The sequence below is a fragment of the Crocodylus siamensis genome, chromosome 2 (assembly GCF_052110815.1).
Source record: "Crocodylus siamensis isolate JL-2025a chromosome 2, ASM5211081v1, whole genome shotgun sequence".
Taxonomy (NCBI): Eukaryota; Metazoa; Chordata; order Crocodylia; family Crocodylidae; genus Crocodylus; species Crocodylus siamensis.
Genome location: NC_143396.1, coordinates 267,090,524 through 267,117,449, shown reverse-complemented (window position 1 = coordinate 267,117,449; position 26,926 = coordinate 267,090,524). Strand labels below are relative to the sequence as shown.

The 26,926-nt window shown below is 46.0% G+C and overlaps 1 protein-coding gene across 4 annotated transcripts; it reads left to right on the top strand.

Moving 5' to 3' along the window:
- Nucleotides 1-25,287, top strand: DDX24 (DEAD-box helicase 24). Of its 4 annotated transcripts, none has more exons than XM_090033926.1 (10): nucleotides 18-70; nucleotides 1,211-1,339; nucleotides 2,521-3,226; nucleotides 5,571-5,942; nucleotides 7,995-8,148; nucleotides 9,113-9,628; nucleotides 11,567-11,642; nucleotides 12,200-12,388; nucleotides 20,791-20,920; nucleotides 24,059-25,287. In XM_090033926.1, exons 3-10 carry the CDS (start codon nucleotides 2,524-2,526, stop codon nucleotides 24,310-24,312), a joined length of 2,394 nt encoding a protein of 797 aa, XP_089890052.1. In that variant the 5' UTR covers nucleotides 18-70; nucleotides 1,211-1,339; nucleotides 2,521-2,523; the 3' UTR covers nucleotides 24,313-25,287. The 4 variants fall into 4 exon arrangements, with proteins under 4 accessions (XP_089890050.1, XP_089890052.1, XP_089890054.1 ...); XM_090033927.1 differs by lacking the exon at nucleotides 18-70 and adding an exon at nucleotides 78-157; XM_090033924.1 differs by lacking the exon at nucleotides 1,211-1,339 and having other exon boundaries at nucleotides 1-70.
- Nucleotides 25,288-26,926: the final 1,639 nt, after the last annotated feature.

Genomic DNA, 26,926 nt, shown 5'->3' with positions numbered 1-26,926 from the left:
ATGTGATGTCACGACTGTGATGGCCGCCCCCAGCCCTGCGACCACGTGGTAGGCGCCGGCGGAGGCAGCGGTGAGCGCGGGGCTCAGGAAGAGGGGAGGCCCGGCTCGGCCCGGCCCGGTGGCTGTCCCGGGGAAGGCGCAGGGTCCCGCTCATGGGGTAGAGGAGCGGGGCGGGCGGGCGGGCGGCTGCGAGCGCAGGCAGAGCTACCCCGAGACGGGGCCGAGCTGGGGGTGCCGGGCCCGGTTGCAGCCGCTTCGCGCCAGCGGCCCCGAGCAGCCTGGCGCGGTGAGAGCGGTGCCTCTGGCCTGCGGCGGCCTGTCGAGGTGCCCTCGCGGGCACCTCTGAGGTTTGCAAACGTGGTCCGCAGAACAAGCCCAGAGGCCGTCCGCAGGAAGCGGAGTGTTCACTACATTGTGACCTGCTCTGACCATATTGGAGGGAGGGGGTTGTTTTGGTTTGGGTTTTTTGCGGCAGAAGATTGGCTCTGTTGGCTTTCTATACTCCAAAAAGCAAGTCAAAACCAGTATTGACAACTCTTACGATTTTTGGTGTTGTTCTTAAAGTCTACACTTTGGGAATGTGGAAAATTTAGCTTTCTTTTAGCTATATTTGTGTATGATTTGTACAGTGTGTGAACGAGATGAGTTTTTCACATTCCCAAAGCATAGATCTTAAGAACAACACCAACAATCATGAGAGTTGGCAACACTGCAGAACTGAGAGCTGACAGTTACCAAGGGGATGAGTGTAAGGAGGGGAAGCTGGAGCTTAAAAAGCTGCTGGTTTAGAGTCAGCCCTGCCTGGTTACTTAGGTCCCATCTGTGGAAGCTCAGATTTTTTTTGTTCTCATAAAAGATATCTGTACTATGAATCCTAATTGCTTTTTCCTGTAGACCAATATACCTTCAACCTGGATACCAGTGCTAACAGTAATTTTCAACTTGGCTAAAGACTCGCCCATCTCATTGCTATCAGTGAGAGATGAGCTGTGAAGAGCACATACCCAGTTACCATTTTGAGTAGTAATTTCTTTCTTGGTGCCTTCCTTCGTGTTTAATGCTTAATTGCTGCAGATTGATGCAGCAAATCAGTGCTTTTCATGGACGTGTGTACAGCCCTGTTTTTATTTGTGCATGTCTCCTGGCTACTCTTTCACCATGTTACATATGCCATTTTGTGAGTTGATCTGGCCATTGTGTTTTGCATTAGCCATCCTGGAGCTCCAGTGTTACAGGTGGCACAAGCAGCCTCTGTGTTGGCCATGACAGATCAGAGAGGGGACAGAGAACACCACGGCAGAGGGCAGGAGGAAGACAGCAGAGCAGGAGATGAAGCAGAGTAAGGGGATTGGAATGGCCGTTGGAGAGTGTGTGGAGCTAATTTTGGCAAGCAAAATTTTGGCATTGGCTGAACTAGTACACTTCTAATTGTACATTGAATGGTGCAGTAGTATTAGTCACATTTTTAGGATTGCCTCCCACGACAAGCTATATAGGGGTAAACTTTGAAAGCCAGGAGTGCAACTTAAGTGTGGCTATGAATTTACAGTGAGAAACTGCTTGTGTAGTGCCTGTTTCGTGCATGTGTGAAAAAAGTAAAAACAAGTAGAGTGTTTAGGGCAAAATTCTGGATTCCGTTCACAGTCGGAGTGAATAAGCAAAGTGGCTTATGAGGATTGGGAAGGGAAAGGAGTCCTCCAATAGCTTTTCAAAATTTTAGGTCTGCTAGCCAAACCTGAGGCTGCTTTATTTTTCTTTTCTTTTGTTGGAAGCAGGGAGCCTCACAAGAGGCATGTACTGTAGATTGTCTCACAAGTTATTTGCATGCCTTCTCACTAGCTTCCTCCTGAGCTGCCCCTTATCATCCATCCTTAGAGATTCTGTTCCATGTGTTGCTTTCTTCAGTGGTGGAAAGAGAGTTATAGGATGTGATGCACAATAGACAGAATGTCATGCTTTATACCATTTTACTCTAAAGAGGGCAGAAAACATTAAGAGTTTACATCATTATGCATTAAGACCAGTGTTCTGGTAAAACAGGATGTTTGTAAAACATCCACACAAGAGCCCAGTATAAAGCTGTAAATCCAAGGTTTCCATCCCATGCTCCCGCCAAAAGAGCTTTCAGCACAAAGTGCTAAAGGGTTATAGTTAACAAAATGCACAAGAGCTATGTGATGGTTTGTCATCAGGGTTTCTGTACTGCAGAGGTTTCCAGTGCCATTTTCAGCAAGAGGCTGATAAATGAGCAATTAAAGATTGTTTGTCAAATTGCATGCATGCATTTGGAGTTGCAAGTGTTCTTAAATGTGCAGATTCAAAACAAAGAGGGCCTAGTCAGTGGGAGCAGGACCAAGCCCAAAGACTAAACTTCAGAGAAAACTCTAGTTAAGACAAGTGTCCCATTAGCTTTACACATAGATGGAATTATGCACCATCTGCAGTGTTTATGCCGTGTGTTATATGAATCTAGATACCTTGTTCTGCTGTTTTTTACCATTTCTTTTTCAATTGTTTTAGATCATGATGAAGGCAAAAAAAGGAAATAAGTTTAGAGCTTCCTTTAAATCAAAACGAAGGGGTATCAAAGTAGTAGGAAAATGGAAACCTGTTGAAATCGACCCAAATCTATTTGCTGATGAGCAGCTTGGAGATCTGGTGTGCTTTGAGGAGCTTACAGATTATAAATTAATAAATTCCTCTAAATCTGGAAAAGAAAAAGGCAAGAAGAGAAAATCTGATAGTGTCTCCGAAGAAGAGGATTCTACCAACCAAAAAAAAAAGCGAAGGAAAGGCAAAGGTTTGGGAACTAGAACAAGTAGAAATGATCATTCTGAGGAGAGAGATGACACACTCACTGATCATGAAGATGAACCTAAAGATACTGTCACATTGACTGATTCTGAAGAAAATGAAAACAAAGCTGAAACTGCTTCAAGCACAGAAAAAACTTTGAAGAAGAAGAAAAAAAAGAAAGCATCTGCACCCCAGCAAGCTCCTCCCCCAGCAAAGTCTTCTAAGAAGGTTACAAATTGGACCACTCAGGTTTTATCTGGGTCATCTGATCAAATAGCTGATGTGTCTGCATGGAAAGACCTCTTTGTTCCAAAACCAGTTCTGCAGGCCTTGAGTTCTCTGGGATTTAGTGCTCCAACTCCTATTCAGGCATTAGCTCTGCCTTCTGCAATTCGAGATCATATGGATATTCTGGGTGCTGCAGAAACAGGTACAAATGCGCACTGCTAGAACATTAAGTACATTGACTGTCCCCTTCTCTCTCTCTCTCTTTCTCAAAAATGCAGTGTATTGTCATAATTGCAGTAACAGGATAAGAACCTGTAAGCTTCAGTTCATCCAGTGAACTAGGAAGGGAAGTCTTCTGCATTGCAGCCATTTACTTTACAGATGAAATATACTGCATTTGTTTTGCATACTAGGACACTCGCATGTACAAAGCTTTAAATCCTCCATATAATTTTGTCTGGGGAATCAAATTATATTTGATACACTTTTTTAAACTAGGTCAGAGCTCCCATTACCTCAAGATCAGAGATCTGTCAGAGCCTAAGGCTCCTTTGCTGGCTTTGCAGATCCACTAAAGGGAGTGAGGGCCAATCTCTTTCACTGGTATGCCACAAGTTAAGCCCTACATCCTCCCTGAGGTACCACTCTAGTTGCTTCCCCGTGCCCAATTTTTTGTCCTATTTTCTGCTCCTTGTCCTATCTGCCCCTGTGTTCCTTAGTCTCTCCCCAGTCTAGGAAGTCTACGTACATAGGCTGCCCACGTCACTTGTGGTATGCCTGCCATGAATTGGCCACCCCGACCTAACCCCATTTGTTCTAAAGGGCACATGTGACTCTATCTGGTGTTTTGTTTACTACTACCATTTGGAGGTCATCCTAGTAGTTGTAAAATGGAACAGCACTGATCTGAATGAGTGATCACAATGCAGGTGTGGGCAGCACTGCAGCCTTCATTTCCCAGTGCTGCCAAGCCCAGCAGCATTTCTGTTCTTTAATTATTGGTGTCACTGTAGCACCTAGGAGCCCTCACTGCGGAGAAGGACCTCATTGTGGCAGGTGTTTTTTGACCCCAGAACAAAAAAAGATGGTCCCTGCTCCAGAAAGCTGGGAATCTGAGCATAAGACAAGAGACAGCAGATGGTTTGAGACAGGTGGGGGACAACAGCAGAGAGCCTTGGCCAGCATAGCCTCAGCATAACAGCAGTTTTGTACTGGATTTCTCTCAAAGGCATGGATCATTATGAATCTGAATTATGCCAAACAACCTGTGTGTGTGAGATGGGCAAATTTTACCTCAGGAATTAGGGTGAGACCAAACTATTGTGTACTACCAGTGACCTTTTAGTATACAAACCTGCCAAGGCTCCATTACTTCTAGGACTGTGGTTCCTGCCTCATGGCTTGCGGGCAATGTATTGCCAATAAAACCTTCCGGTGTTGCTTGTGGTTACAAAATCACTTTTTTCCATAGTTCCATTTTCGTCCAGTTTCCTGGAGGCAGCACAGAATAGTGCTGCTTGCAGTAAATTACTCAGTACTGTTACAGCTCAGCAAAGGCAGCAACCAGTGATGTTGCTTTATGAAAAGATATGACTGGATTGGTTCTTGGTGGTAAAGTGAGATTTACAAGACCCCTAGCTGCTTGTATAGGGCCACCAGCATGCTTGTAAATTTCTCTTTGCTGCTATGGGAAATGGCTCAGATGGGAGCAGTGTGGCAGAAAAGGTGAATTGCAGAGAGAGACCAACTGTTCAGAGCAAGAAAAGGAAGCCAGAATTGCCTAGATGATACATATTGACTCTAATGACACTACTGTTGTGAGGGATATTTTTTGTCCACTAAAGAGATTTAGTGATTACTGGTCCAAGTACCCCCCCAAATGACCACTGCATCTCAGATAGGACTACGAGTTGAATGCTCCACATCACAAATAAATCTACAGTGGTCCCCTGAAATTACATGTAGAGGAATATTTTTCTTATCCTCTGTTTAAGGGGCTGCTCTGTTCTAAGACAAGTGTTTGGTTTTTTAATGTAAAAAGATCAGCGCATCTTTTGAAAACAAGGTGTTGATATATCAAGAAATTGTACATTTCTCATACGATCATAAGCACACTCCTAAAAAGAAAAAAATAGAAGTGAATCCTAGTATCTTCTAGTTTGTCCTTGGCCTCATTTGCTATTCCCTTATTTGGAGAACATTGATCAGAGTTGTCAATTAGGGCATGCTGTTCTCCTTAAGGGTATACGGTTTCTTAAAAAGACCTTGGCTGCTATTGTGGCTTTTTAAACTACTTTTCCATCAGATTCACATTCTGCCTGCCCTGTTGAGGTTTTGTAAAAATACTCATTCCAAAGAAAAATTGTCTGCTTGAGGTCACCAAGTGCATCTCATAGTAGCAGAATTAAAATGGTCTGAGAATCAATAATATGCATTTAAAATATTGAAATAAACAGTATGCATTAACTGTGATTTGCTTATGAAACAGCTTGTGATGGAATTCTGCTTCATTGCGAACAATTGTAACACTTGTTCTGTATTTTTAGGAAGTGGGAAGACGCTGGCATTTGCAATTCCAATGATCCATGCTGTGCTAGAGTGGCAAAACTCAAAAAGCTTGCCAAGCAGAAGTGCCAGTGCAGACCTGGTATGTGAAGATGGCCAAGAAACAAATTGGGAAAATGATAATAAAATGAAAGACCCAAGTCCTGAGCAGGGTGAAGAGGATAGCGATACTAATGAATCTATCACAACAGGCTGCATGAAGGTGCTAGAAGATATAGACTTTGATTTTGATAACGGCAAACATGCTGTCGACTCAGATAAAAACAGGCCTCTCTTAGGACTTGTTCTGGCTCCTACAAGAGAATTAGCAGTACAAGTAAAACACCATATTGATGCAGCAGCCAAATTTACAGGTAAGGCATGAGAGGAAAAAGCAGAGGAGCAAGGCCTTGTTCCTGGCCCTTCTATTCATTCTGCCTGCTTTCCTTTTTAAAATGGAGATGTTACTCTTGTTACCCTGAATGGGTGAAAAGTGGCTGAAATCCTTGGGTGGGGTTTCCCCTCACAGTGCAGCATTTGTTGTTTTTAAGTGCATTCATGGTTCAATAAATGCAAAACTGTAGAACTCTTGGTTCAGAAATGATACCTTTTATTGGACCAACTAAGAAATCACAAAAAAAACCCGCGTTCTTTTAACTACTCTACAAATGAGTGTTGATCAGCTCCTAGTTTAGAAACACAAAACCAGTACCAGAATAACTGACCTGCAAAGTGCTGTCTTCTGTTGATAAGAGTAGCTGTATCCTTATCCAAATGACACCATGGTTCTTAAGGACAGAAAGTACTGGTGGGTCATCTACCCTGACCTACATGACAGGCCACAGCATTACATTCACTAACCCCTGTTTCAAGGTGATGCACTTAATCTATTCTAAACCTCACATCACCTTTCCTACTGGATGCTAAAATGGGGAATGAGCATAGGTATGATGTTTTTGAAATGCAGGAACAAGATAATAGAAATAATCGCTCCTCCTCATTTTCCCTGTATTCTCCACCCTCTTCCCCAACCAAATTAATGATTATATCTGTATTTATTAGTGTAATGCCTCTACTCATCAGAAATATTCAACATAAATTGTTTTTAAAGTGTCTTCTTTTGCCCCCTCTCATATATCTGTAGGCTAATTTAATCTCTAGCCCTGAAACAATGTGCTGACTTATTGACATACCAGTCTGTTAAAACCAGCACAGCAGTTGCTTTACGGAATTCACCACATAGGTAGGAGTTGGCAACTGTGTGTTCAGGACAGATACTGAATTCTTCCCCTTGTCTAAGGAGTCTTGACAGCAGCTGTACGGAAACAGACAGCACCTATCACGGGAAGGAAACTTGCAGTGTGGCCTTTCCTCTTTAATGCAGTGTTTTCAAATAACTGGCCATGGAGGTGATGCTGGAGGGGGGACCAGGAATCAGATACCCTCCCTCCTTCTCCCTAAACATACCCATGGCACTAGCATTTTACTATGACATGGGTTGCTCCACATGACCTCCCAAACAGGAAGCAGCAGAGCTGCCTCAGTGTACTACTGCAGATGAGCTATTTTGTGGACTGATGCTGAGTAGTTCAGAAACGATGTGGCACTCTGGAGCAAGCACATGCAGCACTACTTCAGGTATCTGGAATATGCCCAGCAAGAGGACCATGAGGGAGGCAGACAGTGGGACTATGCACAAGGTTAGATAGAGGCTCACTGTGAGGAGTGGGGAGTCAGGTGGCAGGGCATTGTTTGAATAAGGGGGGGTCAAGTGAACCATGGCTGGTCTTTGAACAAATCTTGACATGTCCATTTAGTGTAGTTGGATTCACTTGTTGCCACGGTCACTGCTTTGTAATATGGGCAATTCAGGATCCAGTAGTAGGGTGAGCCTTCCTCGAGCATGTTCACTCTGTACCTGCAGATGGGGCAAAGGGTCATTTTACCTATTAGACATAGGACATTTTATCGGTTAGATGTATTAGACATAGGAGCACAGCTATTCACCCAGTTCTGAATGAACAGGCATGAGCCTATGGTCCTTGAGGGACTATGGTGGACTGCCTTCCTTCTGGGAAATTGAGAAGCTGAAGAACACCTGCATTAACTATCGAAGACATAAATATTCCTTCCTGGTGTTTCAAAGCAAATTCAGTAAAAGGATTACTTTGTTTTTTGGCATCTTCTATCACCATCATTTCACTCTAATGCTGACTATATTGCTGCATGCTCAATACTGTACTGAGAAGAAGAGACACGGGGTCCAGCCAAAGAAATTTAGTCTAGATCAGTACTTCTGAAATTACTTTTCAGCAGCATTGCAGAATAGTATGAATTGTCTATTTTATTTCTAAAGAATGTTACTTCACTTGGAAGTAACTCCAGTGACCCATTGTTGTCTTTGTTTGACATCCTTTGTGTTTTAGGCATTAAAACTGCAATTCTGGTTGGTGGCATGGCTCCTCAGAAACAGCAGAGAGTCTTGAATCGGAAGCCAGAAATTGTAATTGCAACCCCAGGCCGTCTTTGGGAACTAATTAAAGAGAAACACCCGCATCTCTCAAATCTCCGGCAGCTCAGGTAAGAATGGCTTTTAATCTAACTACTCAAAATCATTGTGATCGGGAAAGACTCCTTTGCATCAGGTTCTTGTTTACTGATTAAGTAATGTTCACTACCAGACTTCATATTTATTACCTTTTGAGAATGGGAGGGTTGCAGCAAAACATGTTAACAAAAAAATGAATGGTTGCTTTTGAATCAAAGGGAGTTACTAGGCACCCTTTGTGTTTTCCTTGTGGAACCTCCTTTTTGTGTTTTTTAACACAAGGTTATTTAAAAATACATCAGATTTCCATTCATCCAAAGCAGGGATGCTTAGCCTCTTGCCTGCAGGCCAAACATGGCCTGCACAGCTTTGGAATCTAGCCTGCAGGGTTACCCATGAGTTGGGAAATTTGGTGGTGGGGGAGTAGGGACCGTTAATACTGCCACCCCTCCCTGCTGCCAAAATTCCATGCCCTGCAGGGTGACTCAGACCTGGGCCAAAACCCTTCCCCAGTATGGCCGGATTGGAGCCAGGTCACGCCCCCTTCCCTCCATGTGGCTCGGTTGGGGTTGTGGTTGGGGCGCCCCTTGCCACTCTCCATGGGGCTGGGCCATGCCCCCTTCCCTCCACCCAACCAGGTTATGGCTGAGCCATGCCCCCTTCCTTCCATGGGGCTGGGCGACCACCCACCCTCCTGCAGGGCTGGCCTGTTCTGGGCCATGCCCCCTTCCTCCCCTGTGGCTTGGCCATGCCCCCTCCCCTTGCAGAACTGTATCGGGGCTGGGTCATGGTCTCTCTCTTCCATGAGGCTAGGTTGGGGCCGGACCAAGCCCCCTTCCACTGTTTGGCTAGATCAGGGCCAGAGCACATCCCTCTGTGCAGCTGGTGGAGCCCTACTGGTTCCAGCCAGTGGAGGGATCAGGCACTGCCAAAAAAGTTGATCACTAATCTAAAGGAACCACTTTACTTATACACTGTCTGCCTTCTGTATAACAGGTGTCTTGTGATCGATGAAGCAGATCGAATGGTTGAAAGGGGACATTTTTTGGAACTGTCTCAGTTGCTAGAAGTGTTAAGTGATTCACACTATAATCCTCAGCGTCAGACTTTTGTGTTTTCTGCTACACTAACTTTGGTCCATCAGGCTCCCACAAGAGTTTTGCAAAAGAAAAATGCTAAGAAAGTAGACAGAAAGACCAAACTGGAAATGCTAATAGAGAAAGTAGGGATAAAGGGCAAGCCCAAAATAATCGACCTAACAAGGAAAGAGGCCACTGTAGAGACACTGACAGAAACCAGGATCCACTGTGAGAAAGAAGAGAAGGACTATTATCTCTATTACTTCCTACTTCAGTACCCAGGAAGGACCATGGTTTTTGCAAACAGCATTGACTGTATAAAACGTCTCAGTGCTCTCCTCACAATCCTAGACTGTAATCCTCTGCCATTGCATGCAAACATGCACCAGAAGCAGAGGTTAAAAAATCTGGAAAGGTTTGCTGAGCAAGAGAGGTAAGTTGACTGATCTGGTGCCTAATGATAAGCAAAACTGGGTGAAAATTAAAAGGAAAAACCATTAAGCAAGAGGCATACAGTTGGTAGGGTGGTGATGAAGGGTTCAGGTGATTCTGTGGAAAACAGCTGTTGGCTTCCAGGTTGCAGGGACTGGCACACTGGTTGGTTCATGTGGGGAGGAAAGCCAAAGATGGAGTGTCCCATGGTGTCTTACCAAGTCAGTGTAGGTGCAGGAGTTGTGGGGAAGCTCACATGGCCATTGCTCTGGCTTCTACCTCAGGGCTGTATCCTGAGTACTTTCCACCAGCACTGGAGTTGAATACTTTCCTCTATGCTTTTCATTATACAATCTCAGCGCCCCTTCTGCAGAGAAGGTCTGATGAGCAGCCTTGCCCACATCACTGACAGGAAAGCTCATTAAATTTAGAAGCCGGTTAGTTCAGTGGTTGGCATCCTTTTGCCGCTGTGGGCCACTGCTTGTGACCCAGCCCCCGCTGCCAGCTGCAGCCCCCAGCAGTCAGCAGATACTAGGATCCTAGAGGTGCTTCCTCTTCTGCAGCAGAGAAAAGAAACTGAACACAGCAACCAGGACCTTGGGGACCTCTCCTCTGGTGCTGGAGGATACTGACAATTTCCTGAGCTGCTACAGGCTGGATCCAGTTTATTCATGAGCTGGATCTAGCCTTGGGGCCATAGGTTGCCAACCCCTGAGTTAGTCCAATGTCCTGTATAATGCATACCACTGAGCTTTGCCCAACTAAATGTCTATTGAACTCTATACCCATAAATCGGTGGTTTTCAACCAAGGTGTCTTGAGATCTTTTCAAGAATGCCATGGAGTGCCACAGTGTTAACATTGTTAAGTTTACAAACACGATTCCTAAGATAAACCCAGAGATTTCAAATAGAAATCGATAGCTGAGGTCTTTCTGAGTTCTTTGCTGCCAAAAAGCTGCTCTACTATAATATTTCTGTAGTAAAAATGAGTGAAAACTAAGAGATGGCTTTTTCCATGGGGTGCCCTGAGTCTTATATAGGGGTCCCTCAAGTCTAAAAAGGTTGAGAACCACTGCTATAGATTGTGCAATGAGTGTCATAAAAGGGAGCTTGTGTTAAAATCTTTCCTGCTTGCAAGTAAGGTTTTGGCCTCTTTATTCATTTTTTGTTTTGTTTTGTTTTTACCCCAGTTGGCTGCAGTTTAGAAAAGAACCCTACCAAACCTTGCAGAGGCCCCTGTCATTGTTATAGATTATTTATGTCCAAAAATGACCTTACTGGAGTGCTCTTCTCTCTGTAATTTTTTATGGAAATAACTTAGTGACCAAAACAAAAAAATGGTAATTTTTTTCTTTCTTATAGCTCAGAATTGTCCAGTTGCAATTTCTTCAGCAGGGATTCAATAAAGCAGTATCATTACACACTGCATTGCAGTATTCATGACCAACAAAGTTGCAATAATCACTCAGGATACCTCATTATGATTGTATTATAAGATCATTTTAAATTCAGGAGACATTCAGACTCTGACAAGACAAAGCACTGGGACATAAGTCACCTTTCTGGCAGTGCAGGTGATCTGTTAGGCATTTTCATTCTCTTTCCTGTGAAGTTGGGAGAGAGTAAAAGAATAGGTAGGCAGGACTTTGCTGGGTTTGCAGTTAAGGAAATTGTGCCATTGGCTTCATTGGGATTAGGTCCCCAGTCAGTAACAATTGTATTATTTCTTTTTACCTAATACTGCACACTTGCAACACTGCCTTAGATCACATATTTAGGTGTCAATTTCTAGACTTCCCAATAGGTGGCATATATAGCCAGCAGTTTTAACTACTTTGGCATCATTCTGGGTCACTCATGTTGCATGTTCTCAGGCATCTGCTCTGTATTGCAGTGGTAGGTTAATGAACAGAACATATTCTGCCTTTTCTTTTTCAGCTGTATCCTCTTGACAACAGATGTTGCAGCTCGTGGCCTTGATATTCCTAATGTGCAGCATGTCCTCCATTACCAGGTCAAAAATAATTCTTCTGATGCTTTTACTGTCGTTTTTCTCTCTCTCTTTTTTTTTTTTTTTTGAAAGAAGGTCCAAAGCCTGAATACAATAGAAAGCTGAAATTCTCGATCCCAAGTAAGAATACAGACATTAAGCATCAAGTGTCCTTCACTAAAAGAGGGGATGTGCTATTTGGAATACACTGTAGATAAGAAGTTACTGTGGCTACAACTCTTGATTTTTTCTGTCTTTGTTCCTAACTCAAGTGTCAGAGTCCTTTTCCAAAGGATTCAAGTGACTGCCTCACAGCACATCTGAGGCATTTTACTTCCTTATAGTTAGGGAAACTGAGATGTGGCAAGGGGTCGTGACATCCTAGAGATCATGCCGATGCAGGCAGAATAGGACGTGTCTCCAGATTCCCACCTTGTCCCCTCCTGTTTGTTATGAGCGGAGCTTGATGTGATAAAAGCAGTTTATCAGAAGATCCAGTACCTACCTTTGCAGTACTTTTCAGATACAAACCACTGTGATTTTTTTTTTTTTATGGAAGTAATTAACTGCAATTTTTGCAGGTTCCACGGACTTCTGAGATTTATGTGCACAGAAGCGGCAGAACAGCCCGAGCTGCCAACAGCGGCCTGAGCTTGCTGCTGATTGGCCCTGACGACATGATTAATTTTAGAAAGATCTATAAGACGTTGGAAAAGAATGATGATCTTGCATTTTTCCCTGTTGAAACAAAATACATAACTGCTGTCAAAGTAAGCAAATAACATCTTGCAATGCAAAAGTTTGCTTCTGTATTTTAATTAATCCAATACCCTTCACATGTTAAGATTTCAGAAATACAGACTGAGGAATGACAGGCTAGGCTGTAGTACTGCAGAGAAGGACCTAAGGATTACAGTGGACCATAAGCTGAATATGAGCAAACAATGCTCTTGTTGTAAGAAAAAAGCCAGCAGCATACTGGGTTGTATTAACAGAAGTGCCACTTGCAAATCAAGGGAAGTAATTCTTCTGCTCTATGAGGCACTGGTAAGGTCACATCTGGAATGCTGTGTCCAATTTTGGCCCCACGCTTCAAGAAGTATGTGGACACTTTGGAAAGAGTCCAGTGTAGAGCAACAAAAATGATTAGGGGCATGGGAGGCATAACTTTTATGAGGAAAGGCTGAAAGAACCAGGGTTGTTTAGTCTGGAGAAGGGAAGATCAAGAATGAATTTGGTAACAATCTTCAAATCCCTGAATGGGTGATAGGTTTTTCTCTGTGGCCATAGGGGTAAGAGTAGGAGCAAATAACCTCAGGCTGCAGCATAGGAAATTTAGGTTGGAATTTAGAAGGAACTTCCTGACTACAAGGGTGGAACCAACGACCTGGAGAAATTGTGGAATCTCCATCCTTGTAAATTTTCAAAAGCAGGTTAGGCAGACACTTGTTGGGATGGTTTAGTCAGGGTTTATCTTGACTTGTGCAGACGGCTGAACTAAATGATGTTGTGATGTCCTTTCCAGCCCTGCTTTCCTATGTTGTGAATTAGGCTAAATTTAAAAATGAAATTTATAAAATATAATCATCTACTTTGATATCTTCACTAGCTAGGCTGAGGCGTTCACCATGCAGGAAACTTGTCGATAATAATAATAGTAGAAGTAGCTTTTTTCCAGTTAGCTAGAGTTTTACATGATTTTTTTTTTTTAAAATACACTACAAAGATGAGAGTAAGGATCATTTCTTCATTCATAAAACAGGCCTATCTGAAGGACAGGTAAATGAAGAGCCCATACAAAGTTCCACTGTGTGTTGGGAACAGAACATGGCATTAGCTGTTTTAGAGCACTGTGGGTCAGTTTGCTAGAGGTCACGCAGCATCCAGGCTCCCCACAGCTGGGGCTAGTACAAGGGGCATTGTGCAGGTTATGTCACAGCCATGATGGAATCATATCAGAGCAAAGCGAATGCTGCTTTTGTATTTCTGTTAGCAAAACTTCTCTTGTTCAGTATCTTGCGGACATGATAAATAATGGCCTGCTTTGGCAAAACAGCTTGTAACAAGATGCATGGCTCGGGGTGGGCAGCCCAGCTGCAAGGAGATAGAGCAAGGGTCAGCAACGTTTTTGGCAGAGTGCCAAAAACACCTGCAGCTTTGACTTGTAAGACATTGCCATGCCAAGGGTGGGAGGCAGGGGAGCCTTGAGGGGCCCAATCTCTGTTGTGGCAGTACAACCCTGTCTCCTCCTTCAAGAGGAGCCTTCAAAAGGCTCGGTTAGGCTCCGGAGCAGTGAGAGACGCGTGGGTGAAGCCTGCTGCGCCCCCGCACCCCCGAAGCCCCCCAGACACCCCCTCAGCAGCCGCGGAGCCCCCTGCCGACCCCCAGCACAGCCGGAGGTAAGTGGGCTGGTGGTGGGAAGGGGTTAACTCCTCGCTCCCTGGGAGGAGGCCGCTGCCTGGTGCTGGGCCGGGTCAAGCCCCCGCCCAGGCCCCTACTTGGCCCAGCCCCCCAGGGAGCCCCGCGACCAGGCTGCGTAAACAGGCGCTTGAGTTAGCGTGGAGTTCGCGCAGGAGAGGACGTGGGAGGGCACAAGACCCTGCCTGCGACCCGCCCCAGAGTAGTCAGCCCCAGCCGTAGCCAGCCTACCAGAGGCATGACACGGATGGGCACATGCCGCACCCCGAGGGTCCCCTCGGGCTCTGCGGCCCCCCCATCGGGCACCTCAGAGACGGCCACCCAGACGGAGCCCCTGGCTCTTCGCTGCGGGGGCTGCCTGTCCCTTTTTCAGGCTCTGGGGCCCGGGAGCATGGCCACCTCCCCTTGCGGGGTCTGCTCCCTACTGGGGTCTCTGGCGCGCCAGCTGGAGGAGCTCCAGGCCACAGTCCAGAGACTGCGTGCCATCAGGGACTGCGAGCAGGAGATAGACTCCTACTGCCAGGCCCTTCTCCCCCGGGAGCCGCAGGGGAGAGCACCGTCTCCCTCCAGGACTAAGGAGGACTCTGGGACCTCCCGGCTCTGCCCAGTCAGGGGCATGGACCAAGGTGGTCAAGGGCCCCAAGGCCCGCCGCACCAAGGCCCCTCCCTTGCCAGAGCTTAGCAACAGGTTTGCACCTCTTGCAGCCCCAGCAGAGCCTGCTCAGTTGCCAGCTCCCACAGGCAGCCCAGGCTCAACCGCAGCTACTGGCCCCACTTTCCCCAAGTCAAAGCGAAAGGTGTTTGTTGTGGGAGACTCCATCCTGCGGGGCACTGAGGGGGCAATCTGCCGCCCCGAACCCTTAGCCCGGGAAGTCTGCTGCTTCCCGGGGGCCCACATCCGAGACATTGCGGAGAGGATCCCACAGCTCCTCCGGCCCACAGACCACTACCCTATGCTCCTTATTCACGTGGGCACCAATGACACGGCTCGGAGCACCCCCAGCCAGGTCATGAGGCGCTACAAGGAGTTGGGAGCGGAGCTTAGGGGTCTGGGAGCTCGGGTGATGTTTTCGTCGATCCTCCCAGTCTCGGGCTGTGGGCTGAGGAGGGAGAGGAGGATCCACGCAGTGAACCAAAGACTGCGGAGCTGGTGTCATCAGGAAGGCTTTGGCTTCCATGACCACAGCCCGCTCTTTGGCGAGAGAGGCAGCGAGCTGCTGAGAAGAGATGGCCTCCACCTCTCTCCCCTGGGGAGGAGGCTCTTCTCAGCCAGGCTGGCTGACCTGCTCCACTGGGGGATGGGGGGACTACTGCCACTGCTGGCCTGCTGAGCGACCCTTGCAAAGCCAGCAGACCAAGGCACTTAAGGGAGCCCACCCCTGCCCCAGCCCTGGCACAATCTGTGGGCAAGGCAAGAGCCCCTAAGGGCTGTACATCCACGCCCATGCCTGTACACTAATGCCAGGAGCCTGGGTAACAAGCAGGAGGAGCTTGTCCTCCTGCTCAGTGCAAAGAATTATGACATCATTGGGATAACGGAGACCTGGTGGGACTCCACCCATGACTGGACCACGGGTATAGAGGGCTATACCCTGTACAGGAGGGATCGTGTTGACAAAAGGGGTGGGGGTGTAGCTCTCTATGTGAAAGAAAGCTACATGTCCCTGCAAGCTGATGTTGGCGACCGGCATGGACAGCTAGAGACCCTCTGAGTAAAAATACGTGGGGAATTCGGCACAGGGGACACAACGGTTGGAGTCTACTACAGACCTCCCACTCAAAGTCCCGAGCTTGACCAGGAGTTCGCCCAGTAACTGACTGAGGCCGCTTGCTCCAGGACCTTGGTTGTCATGGGTGACTTCAGTTACCCGGACATCTCCTGGGAAGATCACTCAGCAAAATCTGAGCGGGCGCAAAGCTTTCTCTCGTGGGTGGATGACCTCTACCTGACTCAAGAAGTCTATGGGCCAACAAGAGGCAAAGCACTGCTCGACCTGGTACTGGCTACGGGGAACGACCTAATCGGCGACCTAGTGATCGATGGGAAATTGGGTGACAGCGACCACGAACTGATCACCTTCACCATCCGCCGTAAAGCTGGCAAGTCAGTCAGCAACACAGAAGTTCTTGACTTCAGAAAAGCCGACTTTGACAAGCTCAGGAGGCTAGTCGGTCAGGCCCTCAGGGACCATGACCCCAGGGAGATGGGAGTTCAAGAAGAGTGGTTGCTTCTCAAGGAAGTGATCCTCAATGCACAAGCTAAATCTATTCCAACATGGAGGAAAGGCAGCAAGAAGGCACAGCAGCCCTCCTGGCTCTCCAGGGACCTAGCAGACCTCCTGCAGCTAAAAAGGAAAGCCTACAAAGGATGGAGGATGGGATTCACCTCCAAGGAGAATTATTCTGCACTGGTCCGGTCCTGCAGGGGGCAAACCAGGAAAGCCAAGGCTGCAACTGAACTCCAACTAGCTTCAAGCATCAAGGACAACAAGAAGTCCTTTTTCAGATATGTGGGGAGCCGGAGGAAAAGCAAGGGCAATGTTGGACCCCTGCTAAACCAGATGGGGCAACTGACAACTGACGCCCAGGAAAAAGCCAACCTATTAAATAGGTACTTTGCGTCAGTCTTTCATAAGTCCCATGGGACGCCCATGCCTGCTACGGGACAGGGAGATCCGGGTGAGGGGGATCCCCTACCCTCCATAAATGCTGATCTCGTGAAGGAACACCTTGAGAAGCTGGATACCTTCAAGTCAGCCGGCCCTGACAATCTGCACCCCAGGGTACTCAAGGAGCTGGCGAGCATCATAGCCCAGCCCCTGGCACGGATCTTTGAAAACTCCTGGCGCTCTGGTGTAGTGCCCGAAGACTGGAAGAAGGCCAATGTGGTGCCGATCTTCAAGAAAGGGAGGAGAGTGGATCCGGCTAACTACAGGCCCATTAGCCTGACTTCTATCCTGGGGAAGATCTTAGAAAAGTTTATTAAGGAGGCCGTCCTTGATGGACTGGCCCAGGCTAACATCCTAAGGGATAGCCAGCACGGGTTTGTTGCGGGTTGGTCTTGTTTGACCAATCTCATTTCCTTCTATGACCAGGTGACCTATCACCTGGACAAGGGAGAAGAGGTTGATGTCATATATCTTGACTTCCCACGATCACCTCTTGGCCAAACTGGCCAATTGTGGCCTTTGGCTCCACCACGATCCGCTGGCTGGGAAACTGGCTCCGTGGTCGGACCCAGAGGGTTGTACTTGATGGCAGTCACTCATCGTGGTGCCCTGCAACCAGTGGGGTCCCTCAAGGCTCTGTCCTGGGACCCATCCTGTTCAACATCTTCATTAACGATGTGGACATTGGAGTCAGGAGTGGACTGGCCAAGTTCGCCGATGACACCAAACTTTGGGGCAAAGCATCCACGCCAGAAGATAGGCAGGTGATCCAGGCTGACCTGGACAAGCTCAGCAAATGGGCGGATGGGAACCTGATGGTGTTTAACACTGAAAAATGCAAGGTTCTCCACTTTGGAAGGAAAAACCTGCAGCATCCTTCTAGGCTCGGCAGTGCTACGTTGGATAATGCTACAGAAGAAAGAGACTTGGGCGTCATCATTGACCACAAGATAAACATGAGCCTGCAATGCGATGCTGCGGCTAGTAAAGCGACCAAAACGCTGGCTTGCATCCATAGATGCTTCTCGAGCAAATCCTGGGATGTCATTCTCCCCTTGTACTCGGCCTTGGTGAGGCTGCAGCTGGAGTACTGCATCCAGTTTTGGGCTCCAATTCAAAAAGAATGTGGAGAAGCTTGAGAGAGTCCAGAGGAGAGCCACGCGCATGATCAGAGGTCAGGAAAACAGATCTTACGATGACAGGCTGAGAGCCATGGGACTCTTTTTAGCCTGGAAAAGCGTAGGCTCAGGGGTGATCTGATGGCCACCTATAAGTTTATCACGGACCACCAGGATCTGGGGGAACGTTTGTTCACCAGAGCGCCCCAAGGGATGACGAGGTCGAATGGTCACAAACTCCTGCAAGACCGTTTCAGGCTGGACATAAGGAAGAATTTCTTTACTGTCCGAGCCCCCAAGGTCTGGAACAGTCTGCCAGCGGAGGTGATTCAAGCACCTACATTGAACACCTTCAAGAGTAAATTGGATGCTTATCTTGCTCGGATCCTATGACCCCAGCTGACTTCCTGTCCTTTGGGCAGGGGGCTGGACTCGATCTCCTGAGGTCCCTTCCAGCCCTAATGTCTATGAAATCTATGAAAGATGCACATGCCAAACAAAATGTTTTTGTGTGCCATGCTCTGCAGTGTATGCCAGGGGCTGCTTACTCCTGGAATATAGAGGATAATAGCCTACCTGCCTAGGAGCACTGAGCCAGCTGATGGGGATGATTGGCTGGCCTTGGAGAAAGTTAAAGGCTCCCAGAGAGATGGCACTGGAGAAGAGGGATGCTGAGAAGAAAGGCAACAGCGCAGCACAATGGTGAAGCCCTTGCCCTGGATAGGAGAAGAAGTGGGGATTTTATTTATTTTTTGTTATTCGGTTTAGTCTGAGGTGGGAAAGGGGAAAGGCTGGCTCCTGGGCCAGGCTAGTGGAGGTGCAGCTTGCTACACTACCAAACAGATTAAACTCCACAGAGCTTAACCACCACACTTTCTGCAGCTTCACCAAAATTAGATGCCAGTACCCTTGTCTGGTAGCTGACATCAATGTGATATGTGTTTACTGTGTGGTACTGGGAACTGGCTGGGAATATGGCATTTGATCATTGTACAACCTCTAATAACGGGGAGGAAGCAAGTCTTCAACTAGTATGGTTAATGCATCAGGTTAGTACCTGCACCCAGTGAGCTTGGCTTGGTGAGGCATATGCTCCAGCCCAATAACAACAGTAGTATTGCTGTCTTGGGAGATGCAGGCAGTATGTGAGGAAGTTCTAGGTTAGCTGCAAATGAGAGCACTAACCTCATACGGTAACATAAAAAGATGCAGCTTCTTTAACCAAAGAAAAGAAAAATATTCTCCAGACTCTTTTCTTCCATAAACGTCCAGTAAATGTCAGTTCTCCTCTTATGCTCTCTGACAAAGCCACTTTTGACTTGAGAAAAGTTTCTTCGTTGTTCCCATAGGCAGATGTCACTGTTTTACTGTGTTTAGTAAATTATTTCACTTTTCTTTGCAACCATAAGGGATTTGAATTCATTCCCCTTTCCTTCCCTTCCACCCCCTGCCCCTCCCTTAACTAATGAAGCTTGAGAATCTTCCATAATCTCAGGTTTTAGGCATATACCTTTTAGTTCTTATGCTTTAAATACGGGTTTTAAAGATAAAGGATGCAGAAACAAGCTATGTTTACACTGGTATAATTTGCTCCTTTTTTTTACAGGAATGAACATTACATTGGGATCTGGAGCAGACAAACAGCCAGACTACTGGCTACTATTACATTGTCTGACCTTGAGGGTAGTGTGGGTAGATAGAGCTGTGAAGACATACTCCATTGTGTAGTTACACCAGGTTTTTTGGTTTTTGCACTTCAGAGTAGAGTGACTTACACTGCCATAAGTCTACACACCATTATCTACTCAACTTCTGTCCTGGTATAATAGCAGATCATACCAGTGCAAATGTGTCGTGTATCCATGCCCAGAGTCTGTCAATCTGGGTCTACCATTGCTGGCTCTTGGTGCCTGTCACCTTGCTGTATACCTTGTCTGGCACTGGATGGCTTCATGCAAATTCAGATTGTATATGAATTTTTTAAGGAATCCCTAATCCCAGGCCCTGGAGGAAGAGATGATAGGATTTCAGTTAAAGGGGAGGGGAGACAAGTAGAGGATTCCAGGAGTTACATGGGGATGATAAAACTACTTAAAGCCTCCATAATGAGCTTGAGGACACATGATTGATTGCAGGATATTAATGACTTCAAGTTTAATTTTGCCTGCCTTTGACTTGTGAGGTGTCCTGGCTACTAGCGGTCAGCTGTGCTACCTGATGCCATAATAATGTAACACCACGCTATCCAGTCCGATTAAAGTAGCTCAATCAGGGCACCTAGCATACCTCCTGCTTTGTATAGTCATCACAGTTGACCAAGCTGGGAAAGAGTCTTGTTCTGTTGTTTACTACCCTTTCTAATTTTTCTGTCTGCTGAATGAGTTTTCTATGGTGGCTATACTGTGTAATACCTAGCTTGAAAATTAATGGCCCTTGCAGGCTTGATTTATTCCTAACTTTTCTAAATCATCCACTTACACATGCCCCCCACAGCTTGTTTTGGTGATCTAGGCCAGTAGTTTTCAACCTGTGGTCCACAGATTGTCAAAGGGGTCTGCAAAAGATTACTATGATCAGTCAAAACTATGTGGATACGCACACTTACAATTCAAAAGGGTCCACACCTCCATTTAAAATTTTTTAGTCGTCTGCAAATGAGAAAAGATTGAAAACCAGTGGGCTAGAAGTTAGAGTTCATGTGGGTCTTTTTATTTTTAATACTTGTAGTTGGGGGGGTCGTATTTTTGTTTGGTTTTGTTTTTAATTAAGGCTTCATGTTTGTGTCACAGGAAATCACTTTAGTTGCATCTGTCTGATGTATTTCTCTACTTGCTTGTATTTGGCCTTGCAAGGCTAGTAGAATGCTTCAGTAACTAGTTAAAAGCTGCTTCAGCAAATATATTCTGCATTCATATCTGCTTGACTGATGTGGCCAATGTTTGAATTGTGCCTATGGTTTTGTTGCAGGAGCGTGTGAATTTAGCAAGGCAGATCGAGAAGATGGAATATTACAACAGTAGAGCAAGGCAGCATAACTCCTGGTTCCAGCAGGCTGCAGAGGCTCTCGAAATCGATCTGGATGATGATGTCCTTATAGGCAAGTAGAGATGATTGTAAGCGTGCTTGGCTGGACCATGGAACTGTCCATCCATGTCTACGACACTTCTTGCCCTCTGAGAGGCTGGTGTGGCATAAAAGGAAGATGCTAGTTAGTTTGATGCTAGTTAGTACCGTACATTGCTCTATACCTTGTCAGAGCAATAAAAAACTCTTCTGTAAAGAAGGCAAACAGGGCTAGTGCAGTGGTTCACAATTGCAGGAGATAAGGTAGAGAGAGGCAATGCTTCTGACAAAAAAAAAAAAAAAAAAAGTCAGCTGCGGGGCTTGAGCTAAGGTTTCATGGGCTTCTGACACAACTCAAACTGACACATTTTCCTGGCATTTCTCAACTGAGCTTTGCCTCTTTGGTGACAGCAGAAGCATGGAGAATCTCTTTGCTGCTTTCCTCGTGTGGAAACAAAACCATTCCTCCTTTCCGTTGTAGAAAAGACAAAACAAGGTGCATACATGTCTTGTGGGCTAACTGAACTGGACAAATGGACAAACTCCTAGATTCAAACAGCTAAAGATGTCTTTTGTTGCTAGAAATGGCTGAAATGCAGCTTTCAGAACTATTCTTTTGTCAGAATACTGGGATTTTGCTGAAAGAACTATTCTTCAATTATGTCTGCTTTCTGCAGAAAAGTTCGTCTTATTTTCAGGTTTTTGATGAAAAGTTGAGGGTTTTTTGTAGAAAGAAAAGGGCATTTTCCTGTTAATGCTATGCAGTACTATTTTTTTTTCCTTTCAGGGAAGAACTTTATATAATTGTTTGGAAAATAACAATAGTTTACTTAAACATTCACCATTTTAAAGTTTTCAATTTAAAATGCTGTATTCCACACTCTACAAGAGAGAATTTGGGGATCTTGTTACTTTAATTTGTTTTTGCTTCATGCCATCATCTGAAAGCTGTAAGGGTATGTGTACCTATTTTTGAATATAATTTTGAAAAGCTGTGTGGTGTTCCATCAGTATGGATTGATTTGATGGGCTTTTCTCCCCAAGTCAGTCTGAAGCAATTTCAGAGGACTGTTGGCAGAGTACCTTGTGCTTGAACTGCAAGTGTGCTGCTGTATATCTAGCTTCCTTAGTTTTGTAGTTTGTTTGGATTCACTTAAAATGTCTATAAAGGTATAGACATCCTTGGAAGATGTACAGACATGACTGATTATTTCCAGACTATCTTGTGAGCAAACACTAATCAGCTCTTTACCCAACCCAGAGAGATAATTAGCCCTTTGCCGTCTGTTTTGGCATAATCTAAAAACGCTGAAAAAATAAAGCGGACATGCTGTTTTGAAACCTAATGCAGGACTCTCATAGAGTACTTGTAATAATCATCCTGTACCTTGGTAGCTAAATGTTTTAAGGTTAGAGGGTTCTTTATTTCTTCCACAGCTTGCTGCAGAAAACTTAAAATCTCAGTCACCTTCTTTAAAATGATCAAAACATACTTACCCACTGAGCTACCCTGATTCTCTGTAGCTTTGATGTCCCTTTAGTTTAATGGACGTTCTGCTCAGCTAAGTGTTACCGTTATTTCTTTCTAGTTCAGGTCTCGTATTGGTTTGGGTCTGTCCATCAAAGGTTTTATATGGCCTTTATGACCATAATATTAATGTAGCTCACTGCTCTCTATGTATTTGTCATCACAACGCCCGTGGGAGATGGGAAAGGACTTGTGGAATGGGAAGCAAAGCCCATGAAGGCTATGAGATTTGCCCAAGGTTGTATAGGAAGCCTGTGACTGAGGAGGTAATTGAACTCAGGGCTCCCAAGTCCAAGGCAGGTACCTTACTGTAACCAAGCACAAGTCATGCTCTGTTACTTACAGGAGCGTTGGGAAGCAGCAGAGCAGCCTGCAGGTGGCTAAACTCCCAATCAGGCACAACTCCCTGATTGAGAACAGGGCCCAGCTGTTTAGGATAAAAGCAGGCCCTGAGCTAGCAGCCAAGGGGAGAACAGCACCCAGCTGGGGCTGCTGCTCATGTAACATCTTGGAGGTTCAGGGGAGGAACTGTGGGGATGGCTGGAGGCTCCTGGTGGGCCATGACCTAAAACTACCCCCTGCTGGGGTTGCGTGGTGTGGTGGGGCTGCTGGTGGCGGCAGTCTCTAGGAAATTACACACCTGGGCCTTCTCAGTGAAGGGCAAGTATGAGACACCAGAAAGCTTCAGCCCCCGCTGCCTTGTGGGTTACCCCGTGGAGGGAAAGGCTACAGGAGCACACCCTGAAGACAAAACAAGGGCCCAGGTTACTGCATGGAGCCTGAGGGAGGGTCCTGGTCGGGTGAAGGGGCTAGAGACAATCCAGGTGTACAGTGAGGCCTGAAGCACATAAAGGGAGCCAGGTGTGAGGCTCCAGTGGGGTGGGATTGAGACCCAGTGTCGGGCAGGGGATTGAGGCCCCAGTGTGGGGGCATGAGGGGACCGAGAGGTCCCAAGCGAGGCAGGGAGCCTGAAGAAGAGGGTAGGACTGGGAGCCCAGTGTGAGGGCACGGGAGTGTGAGTCCCAACACGAGGCACTGGAGTACAAGTCCCAGTGTGAAGACACTGGGTTATAGGCCAGGTGTTAGGCCATGGATGCCATCTGCAAGGCATGGGACACGGTATAAGGGGAGGTTCAGAGCCGTGTATATAGGCCCTTGGCATCAGGGCAGGTAAATGGGCAGCCTCCTGCCTGGTTAACATCTTCTAATTAGTATCATCGAAGGTGTGACAGGCAAGGTAGGTGGGTGGTTAGCCCCAAGACAAGTGTGTGGACCAACTACTCAACCAGCCCTGGGATGCCCACTTGTTACACTTACCCACTAAGCCACCCTTATTCTATTCTGTTATTGAGAAGCCAGTGGAAAACAGTTCAGCAATCAGGAATGTCCTCAATTTTATGTTATTGATGGCACCCGGAATTGAAAGGAGGCTTGACCATCCAGAACCATGCATCTTTGGAAAGTGCCCTGTGAGTCGGGGTTGCTCAAAAGGGTAGAGATATAATCAGGATATTTTATGACTGTGGTAGCTAAAGATATAGTATATTACTTAACTGTTGCAATAAAAGCTCTTGTAGAATTGTAGAAAATTAGGGTTGGAAGGTTTTGTGATGTATTTTGTAAATCCTTGGTTTCTGTCTGAAGGGGGAAGATCTAGTGAACAAGAAGAGAGTAAGCAGCAGAAGATGCTGAAAGGAATGAAAAAACATCTGAAACATCTGCTGTCTCAACCACTGTTTAAAATCCTTATGAAGACCAAATATCCAACACAATCTGGAAAGCTACTTCTCCCTTGGTCACCAGTGAGCAGTTCGGAATCTGCTTTGAGCACTGTATCAAAACAACAAGCCAAGAGGAAGAAAAAGAAAAGGCTGATTACAGATGAATTGGAGAAATGATTTTTTAAGACAGTTAGGAGTGGGAGAGAAAGGGGTGGATCTCATGCCTACTAGTGACTGTGTTTAAACAGTCCTGGTGGAGATTGGGCAACAAAATATTTGGCACTAAGTGGATGGAAGTTCTAGCCAAATAACTTCTAAGTATTCCAGATTGTAAGATAGTGCAAGACATGCTTGAAAATTGAGCTAAAGGCAGTTGTTAACATGAGAACTGTAATTAACTGATTCGTCATGAATGTCAGAACTCCTGTTTTTTCTAATTTTATTGACCTTTTATTCTAAAGTTTATAATGAAATATATTTTTGGAAAATGTTATGAACAGGACTTTGTTTATATGATGGGTAAAGTTACTGGGTTGAATTAATTCCAGTTGCAGGTCCAGTAATTACAGTGATTCTGGACCTTTTAAGTTTTCCAAGAGCAGGTAGACAGTGGAAGCATGCATGTGGCTGAGCTGTGGATTTCTATCCACTGCTAACTTGATGCTAGTGTACAGTTTGGCTTCTGCAGGTACCAGTTCAACAAGACAACATAAACAGAGTAGTGTTACCAGTGAGCCTCCAGCTCTGGTTAAGGGAAGATTCACCTCTGCAAAGAAAGAGCCTATCTGTAGCAGTTTAATTTTTCAGCTCTCTCTCTTCTCCCCACCCCCTCACCTTGGGTGTGTAATTTCATTTGTCCCTTGCTGATGTGTGTTTATGTAATGTGCAACAAAGTCAGGATTACAATGGGCTGGAACTGACCTTGGAAGAATACTAATCAAGATACATTTCTTAGGGGAAATGTTGAGATGCTGTATTTTATTTTTGTTCAGACTTAGCATCACTTAACTTTCAAGCTTTCATGGCCCCTGTTTTTGTGTGAAAGTGCATGTATGCTATAAAATACATGTATGGCATAGTAAAATTTAAGATTGACATTTTATCATTTTTTACCCAAGTGAAAATAATTCATTAAATATCTTAACGATCTCAGATCAGAAAATGTGTTTTAATTAAAGTACATATTATATATCTTAGCAAGAAAACACTTGTAGACCTGTGTCCATTCTTACTCCCTTCACAATCCAGGTTCTTATGTGACTAGCTGATGTCTCCTAAGATTAGCAGAGAAGAGTTTGTAAGGAGGAAGGATTTAAAGAAATTAAAAGTTTGAGAGTGCCTGAGAGAGATGTTTTCCCTGGGAAATCAGGACTATGTGTTAACAGAAACAGTTTGCCCTGAGTAAAGGAGTTGTGTTGGCTGTACTGCCTCAGGAGCAGCCCAGAGAACAAATCTGACTTGCAATTACTCCCCTCTTTCTCTAAAGAAGGAAACATGTACTTCACCCCTTGCTCGGAGGACTAATTCAGCTGGCAAATGATGAGCTTGGGTTTCCATCTTCTGTCTACCTGCCTGCTTACACTGGAGAAATGTTTGGTAAGCAGCTCCTAAAGAAACATATGAGGAAACCTTGACAGAGCAGGGGACTTACTTTTTCTGGTAACAATTTAATCTGATTATGCAGTGTAGATTGGTTATAGATGAAACTGTTTCAACTTTGCATGTGTGGCAGGACATAGCATTGTTTTACTTTAAAGAAAGTAAAACAGTGGTGCTCAAACTTTTGCCCCATGGGTCAGATAAGTGGTGGGGAGGGGGGAATCCACTGTGCTGCCTCTGCCCATCTGTGCACACTCAAGTGGAGCCCCACATCGCTCCTCCCCAGATCCACGCATCAGGATCAGACCCTCACACTGCTGCTTCCTGATCCCACACCAGGATTGGATCCTGCACAAGCCCCTCCTAGCCTTGTGCTCTTGGATTTGGCCCTGCACTGCCCATGGCCAACCCCATGCACTGGGATTGGGCTCTGCACAACCAATCAAGCAGGCAGGGTCATCCGCTCTGGCCCACAGGGTTCCTCATAGGTCCAAAATGCGGCAGCATGGGAATGACAATGCTACCAGTCCCCTGCCACCAAATTTTTGGACCTATGGGGAACCTTGCGGGCCAGATGACATGGATCCAGGGACTGGATCTGGCCTGTGGGCTGGTGGTTGAGCGCCCCTGGAGTAAAGGATGCTGTGGGAGAAAACAAAGGGTTACATATGGGAGTTGGAGAAGATGATTGACATCTTTGAAATTCACTCTGCCCAGCCTAAAACTGAGTGCTGGCATTGGCTGGAAAGAGCCTTGTAAGTAGGACTCCTAAAAAACAAACACCCCCCCCAGACTGAACAACACTGCTTGTCCCCTCGTGCCCCTTTGTCTGGAACGTTCAGGTCACGTTCTTGCTTCACTGGAAAACTGCACCGGGTTTCATAGTTGTTAGGGTCAGAAGGGACCTGAGCAGATCATCAAGTCTGATCCCCTGCCTTGGCAGGTAAAAGTACTGGGGTCAAATGACCCCAGCAAGGTGTTCGTCTAGCCTCGTCTTAAAGACCTCAAGGGTAGGAGCCAGCACCACTTCGCTTGGAAGTTGGTTCCAGATCCTAGCCACCCTGACCGTGAAGTAGCACCTCCTGATGTCTAGTCTGAATCTACCCTCTGCCAGCTTGTGACCGTTATTTCTAGTCGCTCCTGGTAGTGCTTGGGAGAACAGTGACTCCCCCAATGCCTGTTGGTCCCCTCT

Bases quoted from the DNA above. Each gene is read 5' to 3' on its own strand.
- DDX24 (XM_090033924.1), top strand. From the start codon at position 2,524: ATGATGAAGGCAAAAAAAGGAAATAAGTTTAGAGCTTCCTTTAAATCA. The intron at 3,227-5,570 runs GTACAAATGCGC...CTGTATTTTTAG, and splicing joins TCTGGGTGCTGCAGAAACAG to GAAGTGGGAAGACGCTGGCA. The intron at 5,943-7,994 runs GTAAGGCATGAG...TTTGTGTTTTAG, and splicing joins TGCAGCAGCCAAATTTACAG to GCATTAAAACTGCAATTCTG.